Genomic DNA, 13,761 nt, shown 5'->3' with positions numbered 1-13,761 from the left:
AAGTAGTTTTTTGGGGTATCTGTAGTTTATTATTTATATTTTTACTTCACTACATTCCTAAAGACAATATTGTACTTTTTACTCCATACAGTGCCTTGCGAAAGTATTCGGCCCCCTTGAACTTTGCGACCTTTTGCCACATTTCAGGCTTCAAACATAAAGATATAAAACTGTATTTTTTTGTGAAGAATCAACAACAAGTGGGACACAATCATGAAGTGGAACGACATTTATTGGATATTTCAAACTTTTTTAACAAATCAAAAACTGAAAAATTGGGCGTGCAAAATTATTCAGCCCCTTTACTTTCAGTGCAGCAAACTCTCTCCAGAAGTTCAGTGAGGATCTCTGAATGATCCAATGTTGACCTAAATGACTAATGATGATAAATACAATCCACCTGTGTGTAATCAAGTCTCCGTATAAATGCACCTGCACTGTGATAGTCTCAGAGGTCCGTTAAAAGCGCAGAGAGCATCATGAAGAACAAGGAACACACCAGGCAGGTCCGAGATACTGTTGTGAAGAAGTTTAAAGCCGGATTTGGATACAAAAAGATTTCCCAAGCTTTAAACATCCCAAGGAGCACTGTGCAAGCGATAATATTGAAATGGAAGGAGTATCAGACCACTGCAAATCTGCCAAGACCTGGCCGTCCCTCTAAACTTTCAGCTCATACAAGGAGAAGATTGATCAGAGATGCAGCCAAGAGGCCCATGATCACTCTGGATGAACTGCAGAGATCTACAGCTGAGGTGGGAGACTCTGTCCATAGGACAACAATCAGTCGTATATTGCACAAATCTGGCCTTTATGGAAGAGTGGCAAGAAGAAAGCCATTTCTTAAAGATATCCATAAAAAGTGTCGTTTAAAGTTTGCCGCAAGCCACCTGGGAGACACACCAAACATGTGGAGAAGGTGCTCTGGTCAGATGAAACCAAAATTGAACTTTTTGGCAACAATGCAAAACGTTATGTTTGGCGTAAAAGCAACACAGCTGAACACACCATCCCCACTGTCAAACATGGTGGTGGCAGCATCATGGTTTGGGCCTGCTTTTCTTCAGCAGGGACAGGGAAGATGGTTAAAATTGACGGGAAGATGGATGGAGCCAAATACAGGACCATTCTGGAAGAAAACCTGATGGAGTCTGCAAAAGACCTGAGACTGGGATGGAGATTTGTCTTCCAACAAGACAATGATCCAAAACATAAAGCAAAATCTACAATGGAATGGTTCAAAAATAAACATATCCAGGTGTTAGAATGGCCAAGTCAAAGTCCAGACCTGAATCCAATCGAGAATCTGTGGAAAGAACTGAAAACGGCTGTTCACAAATGCTCTCCATCCAACCTCACTGAGCTCGAGCTGTTTTGCAAGGAGGAATGGGAAAACATTTGTCTCTAGATGTGCAAAACTGATAGAGACATACCCCAAGCGACTTACAGCTGTAATCGCAGCAAAAGGTGGCGCTACAAAGTATTAACTTAAGGAGGCTGAATAATTTTGCACGCCCACTTTTTCAGTTTTTGATTTGTTAAAAAAGTTTGAAATATCCAATAAATGTCGTTCCACTTCATGATTGTGTCCCACTTGTTGTTGATTCTTCACCAAAAAATACAGTTTTATATCTTTATGTTTGAAGCCTGAAATGTGGCAAAAGGTCGCAAAGTTCAAGGGGGCCGAATACTTTCGCAAGGCACTGTACATTTTAACCCAAAGTACCCATTACATTTTGAATGCTAAGCAGGACTGGAAAATTGTGAAATTCATGCACTTATCAAGAGAGAACATGGTCTTCCCTACTGCCTATGGTCTGGCGGACTCACTAAACGCAAATGCATCTTTTGTAAATAATGTTGGAGTGTGCTCCTGGCTATCTGTACATTTTAAAAACATGAAATTGGTGCAGTTTGCTTTGCTTAATAAGGAATTTGAAATGATTTATACTTTCCCTTCTGCTTTTGATACTGAAGTATATTTAGAACCAAATAGTTTGACTTTTACTCAAGTTCTATTTTACTGGGTGACTTTCACTTTTACTTGAGTAGCTATCTATTAAGGTATCTATACTTTTACTCAAGTACTGTATGACAACTGGATACTTCTTCCACCACTGCTGGGTAGTCATGGCCTGCCTGCCTCTGCGGAATCTGTCAGATGACCTGTTTACAGTTTACTCATATGATGTACTTTATATTGTGTTGTTTTATATCATGACTCAATTAAGTCACGTGTGTATTTGCTTCTCTGAAAATTACCTGATTACCTGAGTGAATCAAGCTTCTAACAAAGTTTATTTTGGCAATTATTTCTTTGTTAAAGTTTGCTTAAGGTTCATGGTCCTCCAGACTACCCGCCACACCCTCTTCAGCCCACTACCTCGGTGTGGTGGACACAATTAATCTAACCAACCACAAAAACAGGAATTACGTAAAAAAGAGATTTTAAAAAATAACAAAAACTTGAATTGTCATATAACTGGCGACCAAGAAGACCTTTCCTTTTTATATGAAATAAGACCCATCCCTCTTAACGCGTTATTTGGTCCTACTTATCAGGAGAATATTGAGACCTCCCACTTTCTTTTGCAATCAATCCTTCTATTGCACAACAGTGTTTCAGTTATTTTGAAATTACTCAATAAACAAATATCTGTTTTGAGTTTTAAAAATGAAAACCTTCCCCCAGCAGAATAAAGAGATTGTATATAGTGTTGCATCTGTGTATATTGTGTTGCATCTGTGTATATTGTGTTGCATCTATGTATATAGTGTTGCATCTGTGTATATAGTGTTGCATCTGTGTATATTGTGTTGCATCTGTGTATATTGTGTTGCATCTGTGTATATTGTGTTGCATCTGTGTATATAGTGTTGCATCTGTGTATATAGTGTTGCATCTGTGTATATTGTGTTGCATCTGTGTATATTGTGTTTGGCACATTGCTGACTGGAGTCCCTGGGGTTCTCTCTCCCTCGCCATGTACATAAAGAACAATAAATGGAGAACAACTTTCAATTAATCGTGTGTCATGACTCCATGTCCGTTGTCCCTTTCCTTCCTCTTTCGGTACAACCAAAGTGAGGCAGTCATTAAACAGGGATTAAGAGACAGGCTTTCATAATGTAGCAGAAAGGACATGATACAGGCATGATACAGCCACCAAAATGGAGGTAAGGCTGGACTCGAGGCTTTAAATTAAAGAGAAAAAAGGACTTGAGATATGATTTTGCTTTATTTGAATGTGATTTGTAAAATAACTCTTGAAACGTGTTTGATAACCTATTATAAAATTATGTTATGATGGATTATGATAGGTAAATGAAAGCTGTAGAATTTGCTATGGATTATGATGAGTGAAATGAAATTGAACAACTTATTTGTTAAATTAGGAAAATTGCTGCATGCAGCAGTACAAAAGTCAATGCTTTGATTTCAGTGGTTGAGGGTCTTTCTATAAACTAGGGTACAAGCTGTTTAATTAGCCTACATTTTTATATTTTCCCACATCAGGAAGAACATTTCTGAATGATAGTCAAGTGACGAGCAACTGTGGTGATAGTGCATGCAGTGTTCACAAGTTGCAGTGCCTTAGGAAAGTATACTGACCTAGACTTATTCTAAAATTGATTAAATACTTTTTTTCATCAATCTATACACAATAACCCATAATGACGAAGCAAAAACAGGTTTAGAAATGTTGGCTAATTTATTCAAAAAAAACAACATAATTTTACATTTACATAAGTATTCAGACCCTTTACTCAGTACTTTGTTGAAGCACCTTTGGCAGCAATTACAGTTTCCAGTTTAACTATAAGCTTGGCACACCTGAATTAGGTGAGTTACTCCCATTCCTCTCTGCAGATTCTCCCAAGCTCTGTCAGGTTGGATGGGGAGCGTTGCTGCACAATTATTTTCAGGTCTCTCCAGAAATGTTAGATCATGTTTAAGTCTGGCTGGGCAACTCAAGGACATTGAGACTTGTCCCGAAGCCACTCCTGCATTGTCTTTACTGTAGGTTACTTATTGCAAACTCCAAGCAGGCTGTCATGTGCCTTTTATTGAGGAGTGGCTTCCGTCTGGCCACTACCATAAAGGCCTGATTGGTGGAGTGCTGCAGAGATGGTTGTCCTTCTGGAAGGTTATCCCTTATCCACAGAGGAACTCTGGAACTCTGAGGAACAGAGGAACTCTGGGTCACATCCGGGACCAAGGCCCTTCTCCCCCAATTGCTCAGTTTTGCGGGCCGGGCAGCTCTAGGAAGAGTCTTGGTGGTTCCAAACTTCTTCCATTTAAGAATTATGGAGGCCTCTGTGTTCTTGGGGACCTTCCATAAAAATGTAAATAATATTCTGGACATACTTTCCGAAGGTACTGTATCTAGACCCCTTTACTAAAGTGTACCAACATTTTTTGGTACCCTTCCCCAGATCTGTGCCTCGACACAATCCTGTCTCGGCACTCTACGGACAATTCCTTCGACCTCGTGGCTTAGTGTTTGCTCTGACGTGTACTATCAATTGTGGGACCTTATATAGACAGGTGTGTGCCTTTCCAAATCATGTCCAATCAATAGAATTTATCACAGGTGGACTCCAATCAAGTTGTAGAAACATCTCAAGGATGATCAATGGAAACAGGATGCACCTGAGCTCAATTCAAAGTCTCATAGCAAATGGCCTGAATACTTACGTAAATAAGGTATATGTTTGTTAATTGTAATTAGAGGTTGACCGATTATGATTTTTCAACGCCGATACCGATACCGATTATTGGAGGACCAAAAAAAGCCGATAATAATAATCTGCATTTTTTTGTGTAATAATGACAATTACAACAATACTGAATTAACACTTTCCTTTTACCTTAATATAATACATCAATAAAATCAATTTAGCCTCAAATACAGTGCCTTGCGAAAGTATTCGGCCCCCTTGAACTTTGCGACCTTTTGCCACATTTCAGGCTTCAAACATAAAGATATAAAACTGTATTTTTTGGTGAAGAATAAACAACAAGTGGGACACAATCATGAAGTGGAACGACATTTATTGGATATTTCAAACTTTTTTAACAAATCAAAAACTGAAAAATTGGGCGTGCAAAATTATTCAGCCCCCTTAAGTTAATACTTAGTAGCGCCACCTTTTGCTGAGATTAGAGCTGTAAGTCGCTTGGGGTATGTCTCTATCAGTTTTGCACATCGAGAGACAAATGTTTTCCCATTCCTCCTTGCAAAACAGCTCGAGCTCAGTGAGGTTGGATGGAGAGCATTTGTGAACAGCAGTTTTCAGTTCTTTCCACAGATTCTCGATTGGATTCAGGTCTGGACTTTGACTTGGCCATTCTAACACCTGGATATGTTTATTTTTGAACCATTCCATTGTAGATTTTGCTTTATGTTTTGGATCATTGTCTTGTTGGAAGACAAATCTCCATCCCAGTCTCAGGTCTTTTGCAGACTCCATCAGGTTTTCTTCCAGAATGGTCCTGTATTTGGCTCCATCCATCTTCCCATCAATTTTAACCATCTTCCCTGTCCCTGCTGAAGAAAAGCAGGCCCAAACCATGATGCTGCCACCCCCATGTTTGACAGTGGGGATGGTGTGTTCAGCTGTGTTGCTTTTACGCCAAACATAACGTTTTGCATTGTTGCCAAAAAGTTCAATTTTGGTTTCATCTGACCAGAGCACCTTCTTCCACATGTTTGGTGTGTCTCCCAGGTGGCTTGTGGCAAACTTTAAACAACACTTTTTATGGATATCTTTAAGAAATGGCTTTCTTCTTGCCACTCTTCCATAAAGGCCAGATTTGTGCAATATACGACTGATTGTTGTCCTATGGACAGAGTCTCCCACCTCAGCTGTAGATCTCTGCAGTTCATCCAGAGTGATCATGGGCCTCTTGGCTGCATCTCTGATCAGTCTTCTCGTTGTATAAGCTGAAAGTTTAGAGGGACGGCCAGGTCTTGGTAGATTTGCAGTGGTCTGATACTCCTTCCATTTCAATATTATCGCTTGCACAGTGCTCCTTGGGATGTTTAAAGCTTGGGAAATCTTTTTGTATCCAAATCCGGCTTTAAACTTCTTCACAACAGTATCTCGGACCTGCCTGGTGTGTTCCTTGTTCTTCATGATGCTCTCTGCCCTCAAAGCATCGCTACCCATCGCTCCACAAAAGCCGCGGCCCTTGCAGAGCAAGGGGAACAACTACTCCCAAGTCTCAGAGCGAGTGACGTCACCGATTGAAACGCTATTAGCGCGCACCCCGCTAACTAGCTAGCCATTTCACATCGGTTACACCAACCTAATCTCGGGAGTTGATAGGCTTGAAGTCATAAACAGCTCAAAGCTTGAAGCACAGCGAAGAGCTGCTGGCAAATGCACTAAAGTTCTGTTTGAATAAATGCTTACAAGCCTGCTGCTGCCTACCACCGCTCAGTCAGACTGCTCTATCAAATATCAAATCATAGACTTAATTATAACATAATAACACACAGAAATACGAGCCTTTGGTCATTGATATGGTCGAATCCGGAAACTATCATTTCGAAAACAAAACGTTTATTCTTTCAGTGAAATACGGAACCGTTCCGTATTTTATCTAACGGGTGGCATCCCTAAGTCTAAATATTGCTGTTACATTGTACAACCTTCAATGTTATGTCATAATTATGTACAATTCTGGCAAATTAATTACGGTCTTTGTTAGGAAGAAATGGACTTCACACAGTTCGCAACGAGCCAACCGGCCCAAACTGCTGCATATACCTTGACTGCTTGCACGGAACGCAAGAGAAGTGACACAATTTCCCTAATTATAAGAAATTCATGTTAGCAGGCAATATTAACTAAATATGCAGGTTAAAAAATATATACTTGTGTACTGATTTTAAAGAAAGGCATTGATGTTTATAGTTAGGTTTGGTGCAACGGCAGTGCTAAATCATCACCCATTTGGCGAAGTAGGCTGTGATTCGATGAGAAATGAACAGGCACCGCATCGATTATATGCAACGCAAGACACGCTAGATAAACTAGTAATATCATCAACCATGTGTAGTTAATTAACTAGTGATTATGTTAAGATTGATTGTTTTTTATAAGTTAAATGCTAGCTAGCAACTTACCTTGGCTTCTTGCTGCCCTCGCGTAACAGGTAGTCAGCCTGCCACGCAGGCTCCTCGTGGAGTGCAATGTAAGGCAGGTGGTTAGAGCTTTGGACTAGTAACCGGAAGGTTGCAAAAACGAATCCCCGAGCTGACAAGGTAAAAATCTGTCGTTCTGCCCCTGAACAAGGCAGTTAACCCACCGTTCCTAGGCCGTCAGTGAAAATAAGAATGTGTTCTTAACTGACTCGCCAAGTTAAATAAAGGTGTAAAAAAAAAAACTATTATTATTATTAAAAAAATTTAATTGGCCAAATCGGTGTCCAAAAAAACCGATTTACGATTTTTATGAAAACTTGAAATCCACATTGGATCTAATATTCCTAGCGAATTGATGTTGATCACCTGTTGTTGCCTCCTTGATTTACAGCAGGGTCGCCATGCTCATTGTGTAGTACAGACTATAATATAGAAACAACAAGTGTTGGTCCCAACATACGCACCAAAAACATTTCTCAAATTGTGTGCACAAATTTGTTTACATCCCTGTTAGTGAGCATTTCTCCTCTGCCAAGATAATCCATCTACCTGACAGGTATGGCATATCAAGAAGCTGATTAAACAGCATAATCATTATACAAGTGCACCTTGTGCGGGGACAATAAAAAGCCACTTTCAAATGTGCAGTTTTGTCACACAACGGCACAGATGTCTCTAGTTGGATGGAGTGTGCAATTGGAGTATTTCTGTCTGTAATAAAGCCCTTTTGTGGAGAGTCAGGATTTCACATGACTGGGCAGGGGTGCAGCAATGGGTGGGCATTGGCCCACCCACTAGGGAGCCAAGTCCACCCATGGCTGCACCCCTGCCCAGGGGCCCCACTATTTATTTAAATGGATTGATTAGATTCCAATATTAAACATGGACCCCCTATTTATAGAAAAACGCTTGAGCAGCATTCATATGATCCATTTATTTATCTGGATTGGGGTAAATTCCAATTTAATTTAGTGACATTCAGCATATGAACTGAAACTATTCATACTTTCAAGAATGCAAGTATAAAAATTGCAATACATTTTAGATAAATTCTCATTTAAATTATGTCATTGGAATTTCAAATTGCTTCCCGATTTGACTGAAGGGAAATCTTTTTAAGCAGTCTGGTGTAGTGGTTAGCACCCAAGACTCTGGGCCACATATACGCCTGGCGATGTGGGTACAATTCCCTCTTAACCCGTCCTCTCTGTATCTGTCTCCTTCCACATTTTCGACTATCACTGTTCATGAAAAAATGAAATACCAAAAACATATTAAAAAACAAAACTGAACTTTGTCCAACTGGGCAAATTTTAAATTTGTCAAATTTGATTGGACTTAAAAGACCCCATTGGGAGATGTTTGAGTTGAGGTTGAGGTGTATCATGATATGGTGAAGGAAAGTACCTAATGGAAAAGAGGAACCTGAAAGCCACAAGAACTGAGACTTTTGTTTTCCAATGAAGTCACTGAGAAATGTATTGTAAAGTTGCTCAAATGTGTTTTTCCCTTCTCCCATTTAGCTGGCTTTCTTATCAGCATTCTCAACCATGGAGAATAAAGGAGTATAATTCAGGATGATTATCACAGCCATACAACTCTTTTGAAGAAAGAAAATCATCCGCTTTATTTTCCCAATGCATGCATTTCCTGGAACTTAAAATGAATGTACTGTGATTTTAAAGGACAGGATTCTCCTTGGAAAGATTTCAGAACCATTGGACAGGATGTAGAACATTACTCACCTTATTCCTCTACTGCTGCACTCGTCAGACAATATGGCCGGGTTAAAATATAAAATATTAGTATCAGTAGCAATTGTCCTTCACATTGCCCAGTTCACCGTTGGCTATAGCTTCAGGAATTGCACTGAGGACCCAAACTCAAACCACACAACATTCCTTTGTATACGTCACCAGGCAAAGAACATATCTGCCATTATAGGTGACCTGCCACCCTATGCCACCACAATTATAATCTCCATAAACCTGATAAAACACATACCTGACAATAGCTTTGTTCACCTTCCTAACCTCAGGACACTTCAGATTGACAATAACCATCTGGAGACCATAGACAACCAGGCATTCCAAAATATGAGCCAACTGAAGAGCCTAAACCTGTCCTTGAACAAAATATCAAATCTCAGCTCCTCTGTGTTTCAAGACCTCAAAAACCTTGTCAACCTGTCACTAAATAATAACTCAGTGATTAGGCTCCCTCCAGGTATTTTCTCCTCACTCTCCAATCTGGATGTCCTCACATTACGGCAGAACTACCTGAACAACTTCTCTGCGGTGGCAGAATCTGTGACTCACTTATCGAAGCTGACGAAACTAGACCTGTGCAATAACTATCTAACGTCCCTCCATCATTCTAACCATACAGACCTACCAGAGTCCCTCACCACCCTCTATCTCTGTAAAAACAAACTGGTCACTTTAGCATGTGAGTGGGGATTCCTCAGCCATGTACTACTGCTGGATCTATCCTACAATGACCAGCTCCCTTCAAGGGCTTTCCAAGGTCTGGACTTGCGGAAGCTAAACTACATGCGTTTGCGTTCAACCAATGTTACAGTGCCAGAACTTTTGAATGTCAGCAATGTTAGAGGTGGAAACATAGACTTCTCTGGTATGGGGTTGAAGACTGACAATCTGCTCATGGAGTTATGCAGCCTTTTGAGTACAAAGGTCAAATTTGTTAAAAAGCTGAGTCTGGGAAGCAATGGGATTCTGTCATTGCGAAAGAACACACTTTCAAACTGTCCACCAATCCGAGGTTTATTGGACCTTTCCTTTAACCAGTTGAAGAAGGTAAGATGCCTCCACTTTCTCAAAGGACAGGATCAAATCAAGAAATTCACAGCAGAGAAAAACCACCTCACCTCCCTAATGTCCTGCAACAGACAGAACCTCTCTTTCCCAAATCTGACAGATCTGAGCTACCGTTACAATCGCATACTCAAAGTCAACTCTTTTGCTTTCCACCACACACCAAATGTGAAGACCCTACAACTCAACATAAACATAATCGCCTATCTTGACCATAAGGCTTTCAGTGGGCTGACTAATCTTGTCACACTGCGTCTGGACAATAACCTCCTGACCGATCTGTACCAGGATAGCTTTGAAGATCTGCATAGCCTGGAAATACTTAACCTACGTAACAATCAGATAGCTGTTCTTTTCAACAAGACTTTCCATTCACTCAAACACCTGCACATTTTGGATCTTGGAGGGAACAAAATCACTCATTTTGAAGAGTCAGCCTTTGTGGGGCTCGATAACCTGGCCAATTTTTACCTTGATGGAAACAATCTCAAACAGATTGACAGCTCCAAGTTTAAACCATTCCATGCTACTCTTGAAGTTCTTGATCTACATGGGAATCAGGTTAGCTTCTCTTCTAAACGTACCAACTCTCCTTTCGTGAATCTAACAAAACTTCGCAACCTCAAACTAGATGCGCAGATGCCCCACGGCCTCAACATGCTGCCTTATGCCTTTTTCCGTGGTCTCAACTCCCTCCAATCGCTCTACCTTACCGACAATCACATCTTCAGCTTCGCAGCAGACACTTTTGACGATCTGACCAACTTGACTTTCCTCTCCTTGGACAACTCCTGTGCCGGGGTGATGCAGCTGCAGCCGGGTGTCTTCAAAAACCTGCGGAAATTGAGCAAGCTCAGTGCAAGGAACATGGGCATCCAGTCCTTCTCAAAGGAGGTTTTTGGGAATCTGACAGAGCTGCAAATCTTGCTTCTCAACCAAAACGTAATGCAATCCTTAGATGTGAATGTGCTGGAGGCTCTACCTAAATTGCGCTACCTGGACCTGCGCAACATTCCTCTTAGTTGCACCTGCCTCAACAGTGACCTGCAGAACTGGACTTTGACTAACCAGAGAGTCCAGTTAGTCTTACTATACAGTCTACAGTGCCAAGATAAAAAACTCCAAAAAAGCTTCTACAACTTCGACACCAATGTTTGCTACCTGGACCTGGGAGAGTACCTTTTTGCCACCACAACCACTGTGATTTTACTGCTGACTATAATCCCACTTCTCTACACCAAGCTGTATTGGAAACTGAAGTATAGCTATTATGTGTTCCGCTCCTGGTTCGGCCAACACTGGCGCAGGCTGAGGGAGAAAGAGGAGCACAGCAAATACGATGCTTTCATCTCCTATAACTCGGCGGACGAGCCCTGGGTACTTGACCAGCTACTTCCAAACCTGGAGGGCAACGGAGCCTCTTTCAGGCTGTGCCTGCACCACCGTGACTTTGAGCTGGGTCGCAACATCGTGGACAACATCGTCTCCGCCGTGTACAGCAGCCGCAAGACCATCTGCGTGGTTAGTAGGCACTTCCTGTGCAGCGAGTGGTGTTCCCTGGAGATCCAGCTGGCCAGCTACAGGCTCTTCCATGAGCTCCGGGATGTGCTCCTGCTCATCTTCCTGGAACCCATCCCTGAAAGGCAGCTCTCAGCTTACCACCGTATGAGAAAGGTCATGTTGAAGAAGACCTACCTGCAGTGGCCGGGGTCAGACTGCACAGACCCGGTCAAGGCTCAGGAACTGTTTTGGAACCATCTGAGGAGGGCGCTGAGGAGTGGGAGCAGCAGGTTTGAAGAGGAGGATGAGGGGAGGGAGGAATACTTCAATCAGCCACCGACGGATGATGATAACTATTACTTAATGCCTTAAGGAAATGGTAATAGGACACATTTTGCCCTAGCAGCAGTCTGATTCCTGGATATGAAACAAAGGTCAATGTAGTAAAAGTACAGAAATTATGCACACAGAGACACATACAAAGACAGAGAGAGGAACTGAATCTCTTGTAAATGTGCCCTCTGTGCCATGATTTCTACTTGCTTGAAATCCAGCATCGTCTATGCTTTGATTTAGTGCTTTAATAACCTTAATTCATTTGGGGGGGGCGGGGGTTTTGTAACTTGCTCATGGAAAAAAAGAACATTTTTTAATCTTGTTCTGTACTAAATAATATTGTGATACTGTTTGTACATTTAAAAGATGAAATGGCAATGGAAATATGATCAGACATACCCTGACAAATCATGTTGCAAAGTTAAAGAATATTAAAATTAAGTATACATCTTGTTGGTAAATATCACTGTCTCAAATCAGCAAGACACCGACAGATGAGACCTATTACTTAAGGAAAGGGTTAGAGGACACGCGTTGCCCTGGCAGAAGCCTGTTTTTCCAAGACATTAAACAAAGTTCAATGTAGTAAAAGTACTGCAATTATGCACACCCACACACATAGAAACAGAGAGAGGAACTGAATCTCTTGTAAAAGTGCCCTCCGTGCCATGACTCTGTCCAGTACCCTCTGTATATAGCCTCGCTATTGTTATTTTACTGCTGCTCTTTAATTATTTGTTACTTTTATTTTAAATGTTTTACTTATCACTTATTTTTTTCTTAAAACTGCATTGTTGGTTAAGGGCTTGTAAATAAACATTTCACTGTAAGGTTAGAGGACACACTTCGCCCTGGCAGCAGCCTGTTTCCAGGACATTAAACAAAGTTCGATGTAGTAAAAGTACTGAAATTATGCACACCTGTTGTATTCGGCGCATGTGACAAATAACATTTTATTTTATGTTCTACTTTCTTGAAATCCAGCATTGTTTATGCTTTGATTGACTGCTATAAGCTAAAGCCATCATTTGTTTTCTTTTGTAATTTGCTCTAATGGAAAAAATGAACTTAATCCTGTTGTGATCAGTACATAATAATATTGTAATACTGTATGTACATTTAAAAGATGCAAAATGGAAATGGTAAATAAGATGAGACGTTCCTTGACAAATCATGTTGCAAAGTGAATTTAAATATTTTATAAGTATACTTCTTGTTGTAAAATATCACTGTCTCAATCAGTAGTACACAAACTAAAACAAGTAAATGAATGATCTATTATTAGATTTTAATATAAGATACAGTGTGTACAGTATTTTACTTACAGGTTCATTTTATTCAGTCCATCTTACAGGGGGAGAATTGTATACCCCTCATGTCCTCGCTCCTTCTCAAAACCAATTGGAGAAAAAGGTCAGAGGGGAGTGACCTCTGGCTTTCTCATCCAATGGGTTTTGAGAAGGAGACAAGGCGAGGAATATGCAATTGGGATCTACCCATGGACAGCAGACAATCCTCTGCAGAATGCATTCATGCTAATTCATGTCTTTTATAATCTGTGCTAAAGCATTCTGCTTGTCAAAAATAATAAAGTATACTTTAAGTAGGCCCACTGGCCACAAAAAAAACACAAGGGCCAGATTCTTGGATATTTTGTACTGCCATAGTTGACTTGTTCACTGTAGCTGTCTGTAAACAGCATACTGGATTAGTTCTGCAATGCATTTTCTCTTATAGTGCTTCTGTATGTTTTTGCATGCACATGTTTCAATTAGAAGTATTCATGCAATAAAAAATAAATTCTGCTGCTGTTACCTTTCTACAGCATAACTGTGTTTTTACTGTCCAGGCTGTAAGTCGTTTTAGAGTATGTGAAATGTATGTTAGAACATATTTGTAAAATAACGTTTTCTCACACATTTAACTTACATTTGTAA

At 40.5% G+C, this 13,761-nt stretch overlaps 1 protein-coding gene across 1 annotated transcript; it reads left to right on the top strand.

Annotated features, from left to right (window-relative positions):
* Nucleotides 1-3,109: 3,109 nt before the first annotated feature.
* On the top strand, nt 3,110-13,741 carry LOC139389739 (toll-like receptor 13). The gene is made up of 2 exons (XM_071136663.1): nt 3,110-3,177; nt 8,678-13,741. The coding sequence occupies exon 2, from the start codon at nt 8,933-8,935 to the stop codon at nt 11,858-11,860; it is 2,928 nt and encodes a 975-aa protein (XP_070992764.1). The 5' UTR covers nt 3,110-3,177; nt 8,678-8,932; the 3' UTR covers nt 11,861-13,741.
* Nucleotides 13,742-13,761: the final 20 nt, after the last annotated feature.

This window comes from Oncorhynchus clarkii, chromosome 3 (genome assembly GCF_045791955.1).
Source record: "Oncorhynchus clarkii lewisi isolate Uvic-CL-2024 chromosome 3, UVic_Ocla_1.0, whole genome shotgun sequence".
Taxonomy (NCBI): Eukaryota; Metazoa; Chordata; class Actinopteri; order Salmoniformes; family Salmonidae; genus Oncorhynchus; species Oncorhynchus clarkii.
The sequence above is the reverse complement of the archived record's forward strand: the minus strand, read 5'-3'. Positions and strand labels throughout refer to the sequence as shown.

What these genes read in the sequence shown, in the direction of transcription:
- LOC139389739 (XM_071136663.1), top strand. Translation starts at nt 8,933, where the DNA reads ATGGCCGGGTTAAAATATAAAATATTAGTATCAGTAGCAATTGTCCTT.